This window comes from Andrographis paniculata, unplaced genomic scaffold, assembly GCF_009805555.1.
Source record: "Andrographis paniculata isolate CXL003 unplaced genomic scaffold, ASM980555v1 Contig32END, whole genome shotgun sequence".
Classification (NCBI taxonomy): Eukaryota; Viridiplantae; Streptophyta; class Magnoliopsida; order Lamiales; family Acanthaceae; genus Andrographis; species Andrographis paniculata.
The window spans coordinates 7,540,509-7,561,029 of NW_026137565.1; the positions used below are offsets into that span (position 1 = coordinate 7,540,509).

At 34.8% G+C, this 20,521-nt stretch overlaps 5 protein-coding genes and 1 long non-coding RNA gene across 7 annotated transcripts; 3 read left to right on the forward strand and 3 right to left on the reverse strand.

Moving 5' to 3' along the window:
- Nucleotides 1-1,331: 1,331 nt before the first annotated feature.
- LOC127247232 (subtilisin-like protease SBT5.6) lies at nucleotides 1,332-5,037 on the forward strand. The gene is made up of 9 exons (XM_051269009.1): nucleotides 1,332-1,453; nucleotides 1,571-1,766; nucleotides 1,857-2,027; nucleotides 2,130-2,241; nucleotides 2,917-3,478; nucleotides 3,564-3,661; nucleotides 3,762-4,119; nucleotides 4,204-4,417; nucleotides 4,511-5,037. The coding sequence occupies exons 1-9, from the start codon at nucleotides 1,370-1,372 to the stop codon at nucleotides 5,035-5,037; spliced, it is 2,322 nt and encodes a 773-aa protein (XP_051124966.1). The 5' UTR covers nucleotides 1,332-1,369.
- LOC127247243 (uncharacterized) lies at nucleotides 2,742-5,102 on the reverse strand. Its single transcript, XR_007837864.1, has 2 exons — nucleotides 4,966-5,102; nucleotides 2,742-4,869 (listed from the first exon to the last, which is right to left on the reverse strand). It is a non-coding gene; the product is annotated as an uncharacterized LOC127247243 (long non-coding RNA).
- Nucleotides 5,103-5,695: 593 nt separating this feature from the next.
- On the forward strand, nucleotides 5,696-6,260 carry LOC127247242 (uncharacterized). Its single transcript, XM_051269020.1, has one exon. It carries the CDS (start codon nucleotides 5,875-5,877, stop codon nucleotides 6,250-6,252), a length of 378 nt encoding a protein of 125 aa, XP_051124977.1. The 5' UTR covers nucleotides 5,696-5,874; the 3' UTR covers nucleotides 6,253-6,260.
- Nucleotides 6,261-6,489: 229 nt separating this feature from the next.
- LOC127247234 (exonuclease 1) lies at nucleotides 6,490-11,905 on the reverse strand. Of its 2 annotated transcripts, XM_051269011.1 has the most exons (16): nucleotides 11,833-11,903; nucleotides 11,514-11,749; nucleotides 11,021-11,140; nucleotides 10,688-10,811; nucleotides 10,401-10,538; nucleotides 10,119-10,328; nucleotides 9,854-10,030; nucleotides 9,690-9,761; nucleotides 9,491-9,617; nucleotides 9,001-9,107; nucleotides 8,788-8,842; nucleotides 8,047-8,705; nucleotides 7,908-7,938; nucleotides 7,219-7,417; nucleotides 6,971-7,132; nucleotides 6,490-6,680 (listed from the first exon to the last, which is right to left on the reverse strand). In XM_051269011.1, exons 2-15 carry the CDS (start codon nucleotides 11,672-11,674, stop codon nucleotides 7,045-7,047), a joined length of 2,268 nt encoding a protein of 755 aa, XP_051124968.1. In that variant the 5' UTR covers nucleotides 11,675-11,749; nucleotides 11,833-11,903; the 3' UTR covers nucleotides 6,490-6,680; nucleotides 6,971-7,044. The 2 variants fall into 2 exon arrangements, with proteins under 2 accessions (XP_051124968.1, XP_051124967.1); XM_051269010.1 differs by having other exon boundaries at nucleotides 11,514-11,905.
- A 3,006-nt stretch (nucleotides 11,906-14,911) lies between these two features.
- On the forward strand, nucleotides 14,912-17,096 carry LOC127247240 (bidirectional sugar transporter SWEET2a). The gene is made up of 6 exons (XM_051269018.1): nucleotides 14,912-15,420; nucleotides 15,884-15,920; nucleotides 16,009-16,225; nucleotides 16,305-16,463; nucleotides 16,546-16,665; nucleotides 16,755-17,096. The coding sequence occupies exons 1-6, from the start codon at nucleotides 15,360-15,362 to the stop codon at nucleotides 16,857-16,859; spliced, it is 699 nt and encodes a 232-aa protein (XP_051124975.1). The 5' UTR covers nucleotides 14,912-15,359; the 3' UTR covers nucleotides 16,860-17,096.
- Nucleotides 17,097-17,497: 401 nt separating this feature from the next.
- On the reverse strand, nucleotides 17,498-19,552 carry LOC127247239 (eukaryotic translation initiation factor 4E-2-like). Its single transcript, XM_051269017.1, has 5 exons — nucleotides 19,213-19,552; nucleotides 18,313-18,478; nucleotides 18,052-18,177; nucleotides 17,890-17,955; nucleotides 17,498-17,805 (listed from the first exon to the last, which is right to left on the reverse strand). Exons 1-5 carry the CDS (start codon nucleotides 19,509-19,511, stop codon nucleotides 17,755-17,757), a joined length of 708 nt encoding a protein of 235 aa, XP_051124974.1. The 5' UTR covers nucleotides 19,512-19,552; the 3' UTR covers nucleotides 17,498-17,754.
- Nucleotides 19,553-20,521: the final 969 nt, after the last annotated feature.

Here is a 20,521-nt window from a genome sequence, read left to right on the forward strand (position 1 = left end):
TTTGACATTTCTCATTTCTAATGAAAAATTCACTGTATCGGACATTGCTAGTGGGTTAAAGCAGTTTGTAGCATATCCCCACCTCACTATGTACGTATATATATGTGTGTGTATGTTTAAGTCAACCCAATTTGCCATTTGAAATAATTTGATTGTTTTGTTACATGGGATGGTATTATATTATATTAAAATAATATAAATAGAATGTCACAACTTACTATACATGCCCCAAGTGGGATATAAATATGAGTATATAGACTTCAAAGATTTTGACATGTTGTAATTTGTGGGGTGAAGAAAATGAAATTAATTGTGTTTTAATGCACACATATGTATAGACATTTTTCGAAAGTCAGAAATTTACAAGATGCCAAAATATTATTATATAGAAATATGTACAAGAAAGAATGAGGGTTGATCCTCCTTTTTTTTTTTTTTTTTTTGCACGCCTTTGGAATCTAAACAAATTTTGGTGGTCCTAAGGTTTTCTTGTCTATATTTACTCACACTCATACCTTAATCACTTACCATTACCCTACACTAAGATTCATTAATGATTATTACATGAAAAGGACCTTATAATGTGCGAGTCTATTGTCTATGGAATGCATTATTTTGTTTTACCAACCAAATAATTGAACATTAAATCAATTGATTAACTAATTCCATTTCTTGTGTTCTCTATTAAAATACAAATCAAACACATCCATAATTTAATACATACGTGGTATATATAAGATGAAGCAATTTATATTTCTTGTCATCTAGAAAAAGAATATCCTTATCTTGGAATAAACCTTTATAAATAAATATCGATATGCATATCAGAATATCTGCACCCATTCACCTGTTGCAAGATCAATATGATTAATTAATTATTAAGGTTATATTTCACCAATTAATTTAAATGCAGAGGTTATTTGCCCATATGCTTTTATGTGTGTATAATTGGCAAGTTAAATTTTATATATTTATATACATAATTCCAAGAAATATTTGTCTATATATTCGAAAGTTGCTAGTTTGACAGCTAGCTTCAAGTCCAACTTACCAAATCCAAACAATTAACTATCATACTGTGCCATAATTAAAACTCGAGCTAACACTAAGGCCATAAAAGTCCAAGAAACTCAATTAGCTGTTTTCAAGAAATATCATGCAATTCAACAAGCCATTGGAAAATGAGATATACACGACAGACATATGTATTAGACAATCACATATACATACATAAATATATATATATGCACAAATTGTATTACAGATTCAAGGGGAAAAAAAAAGATTCATTTCAAAGATATCCCTATAAATATTCGTGCAAGAGTATCAAATATATTCAGTGCTCATATTTGCTACTACCTTTAACTAAATGGATAATTTGAACTTTTTCTTTTCCCTTTTTTTATTTCTCCTTTCTCTTCCTCTCCTGGTTTCATCTACGGCTACAAAACAGGTACTGTTACAACTCATATCCCCAATATTTAATTAATTAATTGAGCCCTAGTTAATAAGGGTTTACTGAAATCTTGGATACATACATACATATATATATATGTATATGTATTTGCAGGTTTACATAGTGCACTTTGGTGGGCACAGTGGGGAAAGAACAAGTGAAGAAATAGAAGAAAGCCATCAAAGCTATCTGTATGGTGTCAAAGGAGGAAGTGAGGAAGAAGCAAGGTCTTCACTTTTGTACAGTTACAAGCACACCATCAATGGCTTCGCTGCACTTCTCACTCCACAGGAAGCTTCCACACTTTCTGGTACAACAACAATAATAATTAATTATATCTACATGCATATGCAAATTAATAAGTGAGGCTCAATTGCTCTTATTTTTATTGATTGTGTAGAGAAGGAGGAAGTGGTGTCAGTGATTGGGAGTGATCCAGAAAAGTACAGAATGCACACGACAAGGTCATGGGAGTTTGCAGGCGTGCAGGGTGCAAGAAAATGGAACAAGGAGGACTTGCTGCTCAAGTCCAGATATGGGGACGATGTTATTGTTGGAATGGTGGATAATGGTGATATTTCATTACCAAATCATATTTAGTCATATATATAACACTGTTGTTTGTTTAGTGCATACCATGATCAATTGAAGGTTTGATGATGATGATGATCAGGAGTATGGCCAGAGTCAAAGAGCTTCAGTGATGAAGGGTTGGGGCCCATTCCGGAATCTTGGAGAGGAATTTGCCAATCAGGTCATCAATTCGACTCTTCCCATTGCAACAAGTGAGCCCATTCTCTCTCTCTAGCTCGTATTACATTACATACATACACACACAGATACACTTACTTACAACTACAAACCTAGCTATATTTTAAACCAGTGAGATTTGGTTGAAACTTGAAACCCTAATTAACCCCACACCACTCTCAGACAAACTGGTTTCTGTGATTCTGTCTAATGGAACCAACAATGCCATTAATGTTGTGGGGTAAGGGTAGGGGTAGGGGTAGGGTACCCATCGATTCAAGGAATAAGGTTGCTCTGGAAGTGGGGTTTTCTTTTCAGATAGGAAAGTAAGAAAAATAAAAAATAAAAAATCATTTGGCCCTGCATGCTTGTTCGCATCTTCATCCCTTAGTTGGCCTGCTGCTCTACTCATATTTTTGTCCCTTTCAATCAAACAAATCAAAATTACGACTCGAAGTTATTGCTCTGTCTTCATTCGAAAACCCCATCTTGTGATCGTGCTTCCCTTCTTCCATGCTTGGTGCTGTGCTCTGTCCTGTCCATATATCACTCCAATCTAGTACATGATATGTTATTGTATAAATTTGCTTTCTTCTAGTATATATATATATATATATATATAGCCTGTCTGCCACTATTGTTTAATTAACAGCTAGAGTTAACAATTTTTTAAATTAGGTTAAATCCCCTAGAGCTTGTTTTGTTTCCAGGAAAATTATTGGCGCAAGATTTTACGTCAAAGCCTATGAAGCATCCTACGGCCCACTCAACAAGACACTTGACTACCGATCCCCACGTGACAAGGACGGCCACGGGACCCACACCGCTTCCACCGCCGCCGGCCGGAGCGTCGACCGCGTCTCCGCCCTGGGAGGCTTCGCCCGCGGCACCGCCTCCGGCGGCGCTCCGCTGGCTCGGCTGGCGATTTACAAAGTGTGTTGGGCCGTGCCGGGGGAAGGCAAAGAAGACGGCAACACGTGCTTCGAAGCCGACATGCTCGCCGCCATCGACGATGCCATCGCTGACGGCGTTAATGTGCTGAGCATTTCCATAGGGACGAAAACTCCCACGCCGTTTCATCAGGACGGCATTGCCGTCGGCGCGCTTCACGCCGTTAGAAAGAATATCGTGGTCGCCTGCAGCGCCGGAAATTCGGGCCCGGCGGCGGCGACCCTGTCAAACCCGGCGCCGTGGATTATTACCGTCGGCGCCAGCAGCGTTGACAGGGCATTCTTGGCACCACTTGTGCTTGGAAATGGAATGAACCTCATGGTAAATGTATTAATAATTAGGTTTTTTAAAAAATAAATTAAAATAAATGAATATAATTTGTGATGGGTTTAATTCTTTTCTCCAGGGGCAAACAGTAAGTCCATATAAGCTGAGGCGCAAGCTCTACCCACTGGTGTACGCAGCTCATATAATCAATCCGGGAGTGGGCCAGGACGTATCAGGGTCATAATCTCTCTATTTCCCAGTTTATAGATTTGTTTGCCCATATCTATCTAACAAACCAATGTTAATTCCTTGGATATATATTGTTGCATAATTGCAGGCAGTGCTTGCCAGGTTCCCTTTCTCCAGAGAAGGCCAAGGGGAAGATAGTCCTGTGTTTAAGAGGGAATGGGACGAGAGTTGGAAAAGGAATGGAGGTAAAAAGAGCAGGAGGGATTGGGTATGTCTTAGGCAACAGTAGGCCCAATGGAGATGAGCTCGTGGCAGATGCTCATGTTCTTCCAGCCACTGCTGTCAATTACAGAAATGCTCTCAAGATTCTTAATTACATCAACTCCACCAAAGAACCAAAGGCCTATATTGTGCCCGCCAAGACAGTTTTGGACACCAAACCAGCCCCCTTCATGGCTGCCTTCTCCAGCAGAGGCCCCAGCACCATTTCCCCTGATATTCTCAAGGTTAGTGATTGATTAATCGATCACTTTCTCCATCTACTTTTGGTTTCTTGATGAGCTAAATGCATTTACTTGCTGGATCAACAGCCAGATATCACAGCTCCAGGGCTCAACATCCTGGCAGCATGGAGCAAAGCATCTTCGCCGACAAAATTAGATCAAGACAAACGTGTAGTCAAGTATAATATCCTGTCGGGGACTTCCATGTCCTGTCCTCACATCGGCGGGGCATCGGCCCTTCTTAAAGCCATACACCCTGATTGGAGCAGTGCCGCCATACGATCTGCTTTAGTAACCTCTGGTAGATATATGAACACTCAGCGTTAGAATTCAAAGATACCCAAAGTACATAATCTTTTCATCCATCTCTCTAACTTGTGCTTTTAACTCCCAGCGGGAATCTCCAACAACCTAGGCAAGCCAATTACCGATGCATCCGGCAATCCAGCAGATCCATTCCAATTTGGATCAGGTCATTTCAGGCCTACCAAAGCAGCCGATCCAGGGCTCGTCTATGATGCATCCTACGCAGATTATCTTCTCTACCTCTGCAGCATCAAAAATGCCACCAATCTTGATCCCTTATTCATATGCCCTAAAGTTCTACCTTCTCCCAACTCTCTCAATTACCCATCTCTGGCAGTTCCCAAACTCAATGGGACACTCATGGTTTCCAGAACAGTCACCAATGTTGGCAACAGCAGGAGTGTTTATACAGTCAGTATAAATCCTCCACCAGGCATTTCTGTAAGGCTATCACCAACAATATTATACTTCAATCAAACTGGCCAGAAAAGAAGCTTCACCATTAACATAAGAGCTGAAACTGAAGCTGAGAAAGATAAGTACCTATTTGGACTGTACACTTGGTATGATGGTATCCACCATGTTCGAAGCCCAATCGCAGTTTCAGTGGCGTAGATGAAATTGTGGAAATTCTTGACTTGTTATCTAATAAAAAAGAAATTGGGGTTGATTAATCAAGTCTACACTACATTGGAACTTTATCTACTATGATAAATTCAACGCATTAGAAAATCCTTATCCGACAAACCCTGCACTAATCATTGATATTTTTACATGAAACCTCTAGTAATTAATGTAGGATTCAGTCCTTTTCATATGACCTAAACCTAGCTACTTTTCAGGTAATACGTAGACGCAAAGGGAACCTTATCTTGTAGCTTTTCGCACAATGCTACACGCATGCATGCATCACACGTAGCTCTACCCAATAAATGGCTTCGTATGCTATACCGATAACAGGTCAACATTCATCGCATTAGAACAATATCACTGCACAGATGTATATACGTAGAATATACACATCAATTTATTGCAGGAGTAGACATACACAGTACTATATACATCAATTTATTGCAGGAGTAGACATACACAGTACTATTTGTTCTTTCAATTCCATACCAATAATATGATGGTACATTACCTTGGGCGGCGATGCGTACGTATACAACACGAAAAGAAAATGTATAGCATGAAATGAAATGGATAGTACATGTAGATTACGAAGTCCGTAAGGCACAAGAAATGTATACACGGAGTTTTATCCAGACAAGTTTTTAATTTTGGATTTGACGTCAAGAGAATAAAATGCTTCACAGTAGTAGCACACCAGCAGTCAAAATTCGTGCAAATTAGTTTCTCTTCACTCGTATTCAATCGGTTCAATAATTCCCCCTCCCTATAAATTCACTCCGATTTTCACTCTCAAATCATCAGCCTTATCAATCAGCTTCCATGGCGGAAGAATTTGAGGAATCGGAAATTATATTTCAAGAGGAAGAAGACAACAACGAGATCGAGATCGACAATTTTCAGGCGAACTCCATTGAATCCATAAATAAAGAGAAGACGACGAAGATGAACGGTGAGAATTCAGTTCCGATGAGCATACCTGAACATCTGTACCAGAATCCGTGTATTCGCAGCGCCAACTCGGATTTGGACGGCGACGAAACAGAAATGGTTCCACCACACGTTATCATCGGGCGGCGCGCGGCCGGAAAAATGATGGCGCTCTCGGTTTGTACGGGAAACGAGAGGACTCTCAAAGGAAGAAATTTGAACCAAGTAAGGAATTCGGTCCTTAGGATGACCGGATTTCTTGAGACCTAAAAGTTCCCTTATTCAATTGTAAAGGAAATTAATATATCGAAAATTATTTCATTAAATCCCAATTCCCATTGGGTTTTTATAATTATTAGTCGTGACTCGTGATATTATTATTATTATTATTATTATTATCCAAATTCCAAAACAATCACCATAAATTATTTATATTTATATCAATAGAATAAACATTAAATTTAAATATATTATAATATTTAGTTTCTCAACAGCTATACGAAGAAACATAACAATAATTTTATTGCTTGTTTTAGTATTAACATCAATACTGTGTAGTGATTAAGGACAAAATTTCAGAAGATTTGTGGCAGCCATATATTTGGCTGAATAGTAAAATTACAAAATTTTGAACACTCATTTGAGCTGTCCGGTCCGGCCATGCATTCCAGTTTCAGAAATATATCATCAATTAGTACCTAAAAGAAAACAATAATAAAAGGTCATTACCAAATACTACAATTACATAATAATAATAATAACAGTAATAGACATTCTTTTTCGTAATTTTACTATACAATCTTCACATTTCTCGATAAAATATATCATTTCTTTTAACATAAAATTATGATCAAATAAAAAACAAAAAGAAACAAACATAAATTGATTGGGCTACTCAACTCAAAATATTCAAATATTTTCAAACTCAGGTATGTGACTCTAGCAGCTCTATCATAACACAATCTAACAATTATAAGCTTCAACTTACAGTTTTATGGCCCCAAATCAGGCTGACAGTTGAACTGTGTCGAAGTGAGAGAACAAGCAATGTCGAGCCAATGCTTAGAGTTTAGTTTTCTGGGATGCAGAGGGTGTCTTCCGTTTGGAGGGTGTATACACAAAATTTCTCAAATCCATGTTAAGTTTTGGCCTTCATCAAATAGCATACACTAAGATTAAATACATGATTTGGTAAATATAGAACTCGGTAACAAATTCCAAGCATTATTCGCATACCTCTTCAGGAAATTGTTCTTTATATCTTTGAGAGGGGCGCGAAGACCGCTAGCACGCGAGCCAGATGAGCTGTACCTGAACGATGATATCACTGAGGCAAACTTTTCCAGGGATTTATCTGCTATTTCTGAGTATTGCTCCAAATGGCTGATGTTGCAGCTGAATTTTTTTTCTTCAGTTTTAATCTCTTCCTCTAGGTCTGAAGTGACAATCCAGGCCCCGGGTATCGGATAGATATATGAGTTTAACCACAATTCATGAGGATGAATGGAAACAAGCATTTATTATATAAGCTGGCATCTTAAGCATATAAACATTGATTTAAGATATATATCCTAATCTATCAAACATAAATATCAACCCGAATGTTTTCAACTCCTAGTTACTTTCATAATATTGAATAGTTCATGCAAGGCAAACTACCAGTGTAAATATGAATCTTGAATGCTATTTTGAGCCGACAGATGACTGGTTGTTCTGCTAACAATTAAGAAACTTTGAAGTTTGAAGTCTTCACATCAAACACTATTTCAAGTCAAATTTTCATGAACCTCAAACCCAAAGTCAAACCTTAAAGAAACACACCCTCAATTTCCCTTGTTGAAGATTTATTACAATTAAGAAAGATCTGTGGTAGTATTATAGAATGGTCGACTGTTTACTTGGTAAACTTAGCAGGAAAAATGTACCTGAGATTGGGTTGTTATCATTCACATCTTCCTGAAATTGTAAGGAAAAGGCATGCATTAGGAAAGCAGAGCTTGCTGTAAAGTTTAATAAACTGAAAAAAAAAATAATAATAAAATATATAAACTGAGCAGGACTTACAGTTAGGCTGTCACTTTGAGAAAATTTTCTCTTTCTTATGCATTCCAGTGAATCATCTTCACTCGGCAAGCTCTGGAGAGTGCTATAATTGCAAGGCTGAATAGCAGCCCCATCTCTAACAACAAAATCTTCAGATTCACAGTCCTCACTATTATCATTCAAGGATGCCCCTTCAATGTAAGAACTCCTAACTCTGTGTTTTCTGCTCTCAGCAGTTTCTTGGCACTCACCAGCAACTAAATCAAACATAGGTGTCTGCACAGGATATTCCCCCAAGGCATTTTCTCTGTCACAGTCAGCATCTTGGCTGATGTTGTGCTGAAAATAAGAACTTTGAACAGCAATTGTTTTTTCCTCTTTCTTATCATCAAACAGAGAAGGAAGAGGCTGGTGTACATCTCTCAAAACAACATTTTCCAGTCTGTAGTCGTCATTCTTATCCACAGGATACTTGCTTTTCTTGTCATGTTCCACATTCGTATCTTTCTGAAAATAACGACTTCTCACTGTCTTACTTTTATACCCTGATCCCATCTTTAAAATTTCTGGATCTGAGCCAAGATCTTCCTGCAACAAAATACAGGGCCTGCAAACCGAACCTTGCTCTGCAGTAGACAGTTTTATTTTGGATTGATTCGAATCCCCATCGAGACATGGCCCTATATATACAATGAACTTAGTAACATATTTATGTTGATGATGATATTGATGTATATAGTACAGCAATATACTCATTAATACCAGGAACAGGGGCATCCCTAAACTTCAAAAAATCAGGATTGGAGCTGGGTATCACCTAAACATTGACAATACACACAAAGAACATGAAACTTGCAGATGTATAAACGGGAAGAGAAAAAACTTCACAACTTTTAATGACTGCCCAGAGCAGGACCAATGAGCAACCTTACACATACAAACAAGCAATAAAATGAATTTAATGTTGGAACTGACCTCATCACCATGCATTTGAGGGCGGGAGGTTTCATTACTTTTGCCTGAATGATTTGAGGTAATTCGAGGAACCCTGAAGTTCCTCTTTGCCTCGAGTGAATTGAGACCTTACAAGTTAAGGTAAAAACCTTTGAAATTAAAGCATAAGAAGCATAGCAAATAAGGAAATAAGGAAATAGTATTGCTAATGCCCCCTCCAACTTATAACCTACAAATTTTACTTGACGACATCAAAACATTGTAAGCAACATTATCCATCATTATGATTTTATCATAAGACTACACAAAAAATGGCATAACTAAAAGATGGATATTGTACTCCGATATAATTTTACTTCTCAATGTGTTCACACCTATGATTAAAACTGAAAGGAATCAGTCCACTTGGATAACTTACATTCTGAATCAAGGCAGGCAGACATCTATTAAGAACACATTCTACATTAACAGTGTACTGAATGTGAAAATATAAAATAAAAGAATAGGATACAAAAGTAATTGGTAAGGAGATTCTTCTGTGCAGGTAACTCAAGCTTTTTCCTTTTGATATCCGGCTTGAAACTCTTGAACGGGTAGGCTTGTTGAAACAAAGGCTCACCATCACCAAATTCTTCACTCTTTTACAACAAAATAGTTATAAGCAAAGAACATATCTACACAAGATATATCAACATATATTGATCATATACCTGCATTGGCGCTTTAGTGAAAGGATCAAGGTCCCCTTCTGCTATACCTTTTGCTATGTGCTGGGGTAATGCTGTGACATTATGGTTAAGGAAATTTTCCGGTAAAATACAGGCATGGGCAATGCGTATTTCATATTTTACAAAAGCTTTTTAACAAAAGGATATGGTCCCAAAAAGTCTAGATCTTCAACTAAAGTATCTTCTGGTTCAGATAGATGTACAATATCCTCACTATAGGGATCATAAACTCTTTGATGCCTGAAGGTCAAAATTGCTTTCTTAAATGATTCTTCATACTGAGGAGGTATCTCAACACTATTGTACTTCAAATGTTTGATTACCTGCATATGGGCAAAAATGTCAGCTGCTTAAATTCCATGAGAAGCAATACACTAGAATAAAAGATTCTTTGAACAAATAGATACTTACATTCTTATGACTTCTAAATTTCTTTATCAGAGAGTGGGCCTTTTTAAGGCCCATTCCAGGCAGTGACGGCAAATAGTCACAACCGCTTAAAATGCACATCTCAACCACCATCATTTGGGTGAATCCTGCCAGGTTTAGTTCTTTGTTGTACTGTAGCATTGAATTTTTGAATTCAATGCCTTGACCAAATTTATCCATTTTGTAGATGATCTGTGCCAAAGATTAAATCAACACGACAAACAAAACAGCATTACCCATCAAATCTGAATACCCAAAACTGACCCTTGGACAGCCAAAAGCAATTAAGTCAGAGTCCTCAGTGATAACAGCCTCAACATGCTTGCTTAGGGCAAGAAATGTCAATTGTGCATCGGCTTCATATGGGGCAACTACATAAGGCACAGCCTCCTGTTTTAGAACCTATCATGAAAGAATACACCAAATAGCATACAATTACCAAGGAGAAATGCATTCTCAAGTAGGTGTAACATACAATTTATTATATAATTTCTTTTTTTGGAAAAAAAAATAGGGACTATAAAATGAATTGACATTATGAATTATGCAACCTGAATAAGACCATACGCAATTGAAGGTGATATATCAACAGCCTTTTGGTAGCATTCATAAGCTGCAGTCAGATTTCCATTTGATTCATGTTCCATGGCACGCGAGAGGTTTTCCTTTCTAGACCTGAACAATGAACATATGATTCAAATAATTCAATGGGTATCAATTTCAATATTCAATTTTTTTGTCTTTTAAAGCCTTGAAGCTTGTGGCAGTAAAAATTATGGAGAAGTGGAAATGAAGAAATAGAGCCAAAAGTCTATTGCAGGCTGCAGCCAAACATATGTAACCAAGATAGCAGAGATAACTGGCAAAAATAAGCAAATAAGTACCTCAATCGCTTGATTTCTTGCTCACCCTTCATTGGTAAAGGACCTCCATCAAATACAAGAATGGGTTTAACACCATAATGACGCAGCATATTCACTCTATGCATGCAGTAATCAATGTGCCTGAAGAAAACATAACAATTATAAACTTCTTATATAACTTACTTTACAAAATATAATCACTATTTATCTTAGGGTGCCTAAACCAATTTCAGTGCAATCAATCAACCCAATGACGTTGTAAATTAATTTAATTTGGACAACGTAACTATCCTAAACGTAAAATATTCATAATGGCAATACCCCTTCCCTTAGCACTATAGGATACAGCAAAGTAGAATACACTGTAATTCATCTTTCACCGTTTGAACAACAAATTTCTGAGATCAGATGCTGAGCTAATAAGAATGCAGAGAAACCCAAAAAGTAGACATAATGAACAATGCCGATTTGAAAAAAAAACAAAAATAGCAGTGTATAAGCAAGCGGTAAATACTTTGACGTGCGCTGGCCTTTGCAGAGCTCAGTGCTGCAGGCAAGAGCACCCTTATGTAACCAAGAATATGTATCAACAGCAACAAAGCATCCTTCCAGCTGCTTAATGTGAATCGGGTTCATTATTGACTTCAAAAGCGGCAATAGCCCTTGAATACCCATCTTCCAATCTCGAACCAATGACTCAATCAAATCGAATGTTATATATTCTTAACAGCCGCAGATTTCTGAACAGACCTACGATTCCAATCTTTGAACCTTAATAGGGAATCCAAAATACGCGCAATCGATTAATAAGAGTAGATAAATGGACGGGAGACCTTCGTAGTCTGCTGAGGACCCGACATTGCCATCCCGACTCTCGAGTGCCAGAAACCCTAATCTTGGAAGGGAAACCCCTCGGGAAAGATATAATTTTGGAGGGACTTCACAGATTTAGGCGGGAAGGATTCATTTACTGAGTACGGATTAAAACGATTTTTTATTATTTCAAAAAGGAAAACTAATAATTGAATTCCTAAATGGGCCCATAATTGGGCCATCAGAAGGCCCAAATTAAGGCATGATTGATGATATTAGCGTTTTTTCCTTTTCTTAAAAACTGTCACAAAACGTCAATGATTAGTTATCAAACAGATAGATAGGTCCAATTAGAATTCCTTTTTAATTATTGAAAGTTACTTTCAATTATTAGAGAGAGCATCACTCTTGGTTCAAATTCTACCATATGAATACAGTCCATAATTAAGGATGTGTTTATATGTATTTTTTTATTAAGTGTTTCTAATAAATAAACACATATGTACTTATATAATATTTTAAGAATAATTCTTCATCCATACTGATTAATTATGTTAAAATATCATAATATATAATATTAAAAAAAAAAACTAATATGTTATTATAAAAATGGGTAAATAAAAAATAAAATAAAAGTATTATATGAAATTTATTAAAAAATTAATAATAAAATAAATTTAAAATATACAATAAATTATTTATTATTATTTATTAAAATAAAATTAATAAATAATACTCCATCCGTCTCACATACCATGTCCGTGTTGCCATTTCAGTCCCACATGTCACTTTCTTTTTTGGAAAATGATTATATACTTTAATCGCATTTTAAACTTTTTAATTTTATTTTTTTTAATTTTAATTAAACTAATTAGTTATCTTAATTTTAATTTATAATTATTTATATTATAAAATAATTATTTTCTCTAATATATTTTAAATTATCTGCTAATTATACTCTTTCTAAAATACCGTGATATGTAGAATGTAGGGAGTATATGAATTTGAAGGACGAAAATATGTATATATATATATATAGCATAATTATTTACTAAATAAGTATGAAAAAAATATGTGGACAATAAGACACGCAGGTGGAAAATATAAACAAGACGTCAAATGTACTGTCCCATCATTGCAATAAAGTGAGCTGGCATATGCCCACCCAATATTACTCTCTCCGTCCAATGAATTATCATGTTTACTATACATATGAAAATTTTGAAAAATTATACAAATAAGTATTTGTTTTGGACACGATTATTTAGCTAAGTATAAATTAATAAACTATTAATAAGATATTACGATATTATATTTTTATAAGAGTAATGTATTAGTATTTTAAAAATATAAATCAATATATTTAATTAAAACTAATTTACATATGTATATAAATATTTTTATTTTTATATCTCAATAAATTATATATAATATGGATGATATATTATAAAAAATAAAATTTATATAATACAAATAAATAAAATAAATAAATTATTTATTTATATTTAATTTAAATTAATTTTATAAAAAAAAGTATATACAAATATTTATCTTATTAAAAATAAATAAAAGATTTTGGAGTAGATTTTGCAAGTAAAAAAAAAGTAAAAATTTAACTAAATTGATTTATATTTGTTAAATATATTTAATATATATTTATCAAATATATAAATAAGACATATGTTACGAGAAAAGAAAAAGTGAAAAAGTCAATCGAAATAATATTATAACTTCATTTATTTCAAGGAATAATAAATTTATATTTTAAATATTATATTAATGTCTTTTTATATAGTATCAAATGTTTGTTCTGATTAAAAAATTTAATATTAAAAAATTAAATGTAAAATTATAACTAAATAATTTAATATTACCTCCGTCATGTGAAAAATGAAATCTTTTGTTAGGGACATTATATTTTAGATAGTGTAAGTTATTTTAAGATAACATTCTTATTTTTTTATATGTGTAGCGTTGTTTATATTTTAAATATTTTTAATTTTATACTTGGATTTTAAATTTTTAGTTTTTTTTTATTTTTTATTTTAGTATGTCAAAATTAAATTATTTTTAGAGAAGGTAACATTCAATTACATATCAATTTTTTAAAAATTTATTATACTATATATTTATATAATACTAATTGATCTTAATCCATGTATAAAAGTCAAATAAAAATATTTGACACATTACTTTTTAAAATTACCTAAAAACTATTATGATACTTTTAGAACTATATAGGTAAATTTCTAATTAAATATAATAACTTGCAAATTAGATTCACAACATAAATTATAAAATATCAATATAAAAATATTAGTTAAATAAAAATTAAATTGAACATTTTATTCCAAATTACAACCAAATAATTTAAATTAAATTTTTGACAAAAATTCATGATTTGTTTACTGTATATATTATTATTTTATTGTATTTTAAACAATGAGTTACATGCAACACAATATTTATATAAATAATAGCAATATATTGTGGTAAAAATTCAAAGATTATATAATAGTTAAAGTAAATCTAAAAATTAAATATATAGAATCCCAAATAAATTTTTATGAATTTTTAATTGTAACTTATTTTAGATTATTTTTAATAAACACAGATGATTTTATCTTCGAATATATTATACTTAAATTATTTTTTTAAAAAAAGAAAAAATAGTATTCTAATTGTGTTCGATCAAAAAACGTAATTTTGAGGATGCGTAGTGGAATTCTACTCGAAAAAAGAACACATAAAATCAGAATTTGGTCCACACGTACAGCTGGCATCAATTTGATATTTTTGTATTATTATGCTGACAAATCGCTATTATTCTGATGGCCACGAAAAATGCGCCTTTCAAGTTACATTTGTTAAGATGATCTCAATAAATTGTTACCGGCACCCAGGAGTCAGGCACCAGACAGATCTACACCGTTCATCTTTGTGAGGTCCGCGGGATGAAAGGCAGATATCTTTCCGGTACAATAAACCGCGTCATTGTACGAAGTAAGTCAAATCCCCCACGTTTTTTTTAAGCCTTTCGCATCTTTCAAGTCAATTTAGATCTTCCAAATCAACTGTTACAGATTGGCTCAAACTGTCGGGCAAATTTTATCCGCAAGACAGATAGAGATTATCATTATCGAATGAATTGAGGTCCTTCTCTCAAAGCGAGTTCGCAATCGTGTTGTTGTGTTGGGAAGAATTAAGACCGATTCGATTTTTCTTCACCCACCATCAATGGCGGAAACTGAAAGTTAGGGTTTGAAATAAACCCTACCATAATCAATCGGTCAGATATCACACGTCCCCGACAAAATCCAACTCAGATACGGGGCCCACTTTCCCGTTCCCGATCACTGCCGCCGAGTCCACCTCCAAAAGGACACGCCTCGATTAATAAATTCACGAGCCAGGGAAGCAGTTGTTGTCGATAATCAAATTGCAAAGTTGACCGCCCGCGAGGAGAGCGAGCAGAGAACGATCGATAGAAAGGGATATTTCCTTCCCGGCGTTTGCTGCTGATTGTTTTTGTAGGATTTTTAGGATCATGTCTGAAGGGGGGCTTTTCTCAACGTATTCCTTCTGCAGCGATTTGGCTGGAGTTGCAGGTCAGTCTCTTCAAATCAATTATCTTCCTGTATGAGTCGGTGATGAATTACGGTGGATCTTTGCCTCTGTTTTTCTTCGATCTTGCAGTTGTTTTTACAGGAATGTATGATTTCTGTGTTTTGATCTTTACTTTCATTTTATACCTCGATTATTAGCTAAGGATTGGATGTATGAAGCTTGATTGAAGCTCCAGAAATAGTATCTGTGCACAACAAGTGCGTGTCCTTGATTTTCAGAGTGTTAGGGTTGAAGAAGATTGTTTGTTCCAGGAGAATCACCGTTCATAAAATGTGATCAACGGCTTGGATCTATCAGCAAAACTACTATCTTTAAAAACAAATGGCTGAAACTAATATAATCCAAGTCTTTATAGATGAAGAATGTCGACCTGTTAAACTTTGTCTTCAGAATTTAATCGTCACACGAATTTGTGCAATTGCTAAACATTATCCATCTTTGCAGGGAATATCTTTGCCCTTGTGCTCTTTGTATCGCCGATGTAAGTGATCCTTAACAATGCCGAACCTTGTCCATCCATCATCCATGTTTAGCATTGATAACAATGTTTCTTCCCTCCTCTGTTACAGACCGACGTTTAGGAGAATCGTAGGAAACCAATCGACAGAGCAGTTTTCAGGATTGCCTTACATCTACGCTCTTTTAAACTGCTTAATATGTCTTTGGTATGGCATGCCTATCATTTCGCCCAGCATTATCTTAGTCGCCACAGTCAACTCAATCGGAGCAGTTTTCCAGTTGGTTTATATCGTCATATTCATCCTATTTGCAGACAAACAGAAAAAGGTGGAGCTTTTACTTAGGCATTGAGCTTATCAAAATATATGAACTTGTGATCGATTGCTTAAATCTTAAATACCTGCAGGTGAAAATGCTGGGGTTGTTGCTGGCAGTTTTTGCAGTTTTTGCCATCATTATCTTTGTTAGCTTAACAGTGTTCGAACAGCCAAGCCGGAGACTCTTTGTCGGATACCTCTCTGTCTTTTCTCTCATATCCATGTTCGCCTCCCCTCTGTTTATAATCGTGAGTTTTACGCCGCTTATATAAGCCATCCCAAGCTTCTTAACACACATCTTGTGTGCTAACTTTCTTTGTAATGATACAGAATTTGGTGATCCGAACAAAGAGCGTGGAGTACATGCCGTTTTATCTGTCTCTAGCGACGTTCTTGATGAGTCTTTCTTTCTTCGCGTATGGAATGTTCAAAGAGGATCCATTTATATCTGTAAGTGTACTTAGAAGAATTACTACTTTTGGGCAGCCATGGTTGTCGCTTTTTTTTATTCTCTTGGTTAAAATTGTGATTGGCAACAGGTTCCTAATGGGATTGGAGCCATACTTGGGACTGTTCAGTTGGTGTTGTATTGCCATTACAGCAGAGGTGCTGCTGATTTGGGGACAAGGCCTTTACTTGGTTGAGTGATGTTTAACCGGCTTTTGTTGTGTTGTTTATTACAATTCTTGATTGTAAAAAAGCATGAGTTAATGTACTTTTAGTGTGCATTTGTTGGTTGATAGAGAGTGAGTCAACCTACTTCATTACATAACTTGTGTAATGAAGCATTCTTCAAGGGGTAGAAGAGGTGTGTTTGTTTGTAAACTTTTCTACCAATTTTGATGTTCTGAATCAGTGAATCCTGTTGTTTGTTGTTTAAATACAGTGGCTGTAAAACAAGTCAATCAACTTAGACTCTGATTCAACTCAACTCAAAAGACCAAAAATACATAGCCCTATAGTTTATCAAAGATAACCACGATCAAATCATTTCAAACATGTTCGAACTTGAAATTACTTAAATTAAGATCTAAGATGCATCATCAAAGTATTTGCTAGCTACCTAAATTCATCAAAATTTGAAATGGCCCCAAAACGATTTTTATTCAACTAAATCCATCAAACAAATGTTAGTGGAAGCTCAATTTTTTGAATTGAATGCCATACTAGCTAAGGTATTTTGTAATTTGAGTCTAACACAATACAAGTGAGTTGTATTTTGTAATTTGAGACAAATATTTTTCTTAGGTATGTATCGACGAAGTCCAGAAACACCCATGCAAGACTAAAGCAGATTAGAATTTCAGACACTGAATTTTTTTAAGAGACTCGGTACAAGCCCAAATTCATGCCACTATTGCAAAAAAAAATTTAATATTCAATTCAACTGCATCGAGCTGTCTGAAGATCATAGAGCGGGGATGATGATGATCACAAGTGAGTTGGATTCAAGAAAGAAGATTCAGTTGGTTAATTGCGATGAAGATATCACAGATGTGAAGACAACAAGACCTCTACAGCACTCGGCAGATGAAGAAGTTACACATTGTATCGGTTCTTGGCACCCCTGTCAAGCTTCTTTGCATCCTCCTGTGTTAGAAGAACAAGTAAAGTATGTCTTAGGGAAATATGTAGAATGAAAGAGATACTAAACATGACTGACAAGAAACTTACATGGAAAATGAAACCGATACTCTCATTGTAATCCAGTAACCCTTTCCACTGTTTTCCAATGCTCACCTAAAAAAGTTGATATCATAATAACAACATGAATTGACATAGGGAGAGGTTATAAAATGAGGCTAGTAAGTCGTTCAACTCATTCCTCGGACAAACCTGAGCAGCCTCATTTGCCGCATTCTTTGTCCAAAGTGAAATTTTATCTTGTCTATTTCGGACATTAACAACGGCTCCGCATATCTCATCTCCATGATCAAATTGCTCTCCAATCATTGCCAGCAACTGAATGGAATCAATCCCACCAGGGAATGATAAGATTATTTCTTTTTTAAAAAAATTCATTAAAAATCTAACAACAAAACTATGCTATACCCAAATCGAAATCGAGAAACAATAAAAAGAACACATTATACATACCGTGTAGAGCCAACAGACATCAGATTTACCCCTTGAGAAAGTCATGGTCCACTTTCCCCCATTGGCGCAAACAGGATCTTCCCATTTAGGTTCGATTTGGTGTTTGAAACAATGAAAGTCAGCCCCCACAGCCAGCTTGCTCGGATGGTTGATGTTATTGAAAACACTAGAAACCAAACACAGAAACCCCATGGTTCAGCAAACTACATTTATAAATGGCCACCAAAATGCTCGTACTACGGATACTTCTATGGGGAAGAAAATTGTATCCACTAGATCTGGCTACGCCATCATAAATACATAAAAAATACATCAGCTTTCAGTTGCAGGACTAGCTCGGAACCAACTTCAAAACAGCAAAAAAGAAAAACTAAAGCACACTGCACAAAACCAATATACGGCAATAAAAATATGGTAATCAATGGTGTGACTACAATTGGGAGAATAGACAATCTTCTACATGAACGTAGGGAATTATATGCAATTGAGAACAATCTCAAGCATTATTTGTCCCCAATATTCACCAAATTACAACCCAAACAGTGAAACAAAACAATAAACAAGACCTTACTAAAGATTTTACCAATTAACCTAGCTGTCATCCAAGTATCGATACTCACGAACAAATAACTAGTAGAAGCACGCAACATGAAAAATTCACAAGTCGATAAACGGAAAAAGAAGAGCAAGAATAAGCGAACAGATCAAACATTGAGGACAAACTACTGCAAGTAACTGATCTGCAAAGGGATACGGCTAGAATCATATAAACTAAAAACCTCCATATCGAGAAAGATCTTAAAAAAAAAAACAAAAACAAAAACCCTAAACCCTTAATTGACGAATTAAAATAATAATATCAAGATCTTCGCTAAATGAAATAGAAATGGAAAAAAATACCTCCAGAAGTCTTCAACAGTGGAGAAGGTGTGAATAGCGCGAATCGAGCTTCCCCAAGCAGTCTGCTTCGCTTTTGCGGAGGGATTGTCAAACCAAAACGTCCATGAATGCTCCAGGGGATGCTTCACAGGCGTCGGCGGCGCTACAGCTTTCGTTGCGTCGTCCGATTCGCTACCAACGATCTCTCCTTCCTCCACATCCAATTTCTCCTCGTTCTGATGATTAGTGGTGGCAGACGACAACTCCTCCGGCTCCTCTTTGGGGGCGGTGGTTGTTAATTTCTCCGCTTCTTCGACCATATTTCCGATTTTGGGGCTGGAGGTTATTCTGCTCTGAATCGGAGTAGCCGCCTGCACATTTATTTCAGTTGTTCAACTTCAGTCGATGATCTGAAAGCATTTGGGCCTTTGGGCTCACACTTCGATTCTATGGCCCAAAATCTGTATGTACAGACTATTGGGTCAAAAAATATACACAGGCAATACTTTTTGGGCTCGTTTGACACTTTTAATGTATGCTTCCTCCATTCTAAATTGGTCATGTTAAGCGGTTATATATATATATATATTTACAATTTTAGATTTTCAATAAATATTATTTAAAAATACAAGATATACATACATTATAACATAAAAAATTATATTCATTTAAAAACAAAAAATGGACACATCTTTTGTTTTATTATAGGAGTAATATTTTCATAAATTGTATTCAGATTATTAAAATGATAATATTATGTATGTAAAAAATATTCTAAATTAAAAGTAATAAAATGATAATATTATGTATGTAAAAAAAGTTCTTCTCTTTCGGTCGGCTAAATTTAATTACACTTCTTTTGTATAAAAATTATACTACATCCTTTTCATAAAATTAGCATTATTTATCTTTTGTGTCGTTATATTTAACATTATAAATATTTTTATATTTGTATAATTTACTCCACAAATGTTATTGTATATGTATTATTAAAGACTAATAGAGGTATTTTTGTCTTTTTTTTTTTTTTTTTTCTTGCGTATTGATATAATAATTAATATTGAAATATCAATACACAAAATCTACTCTTCTTGGGATGTAGTAAAATATTTAATATTGAAATTAGTAACAAGAGATTGATATTGAATAAATATTGTAGACAAAAAAAATATCTATGTTAATTAAATATACATAAAAATTCATGCAAATTAATATGGATTAAGGAAAAAGTATAATGAGTAATATAATTTGGTTCTTCTTTTGGATTACTGCAATCTTCAAACTCAATTAGAATGGCCACTTTGAAGGATTTTGTATATATAAATTTGAT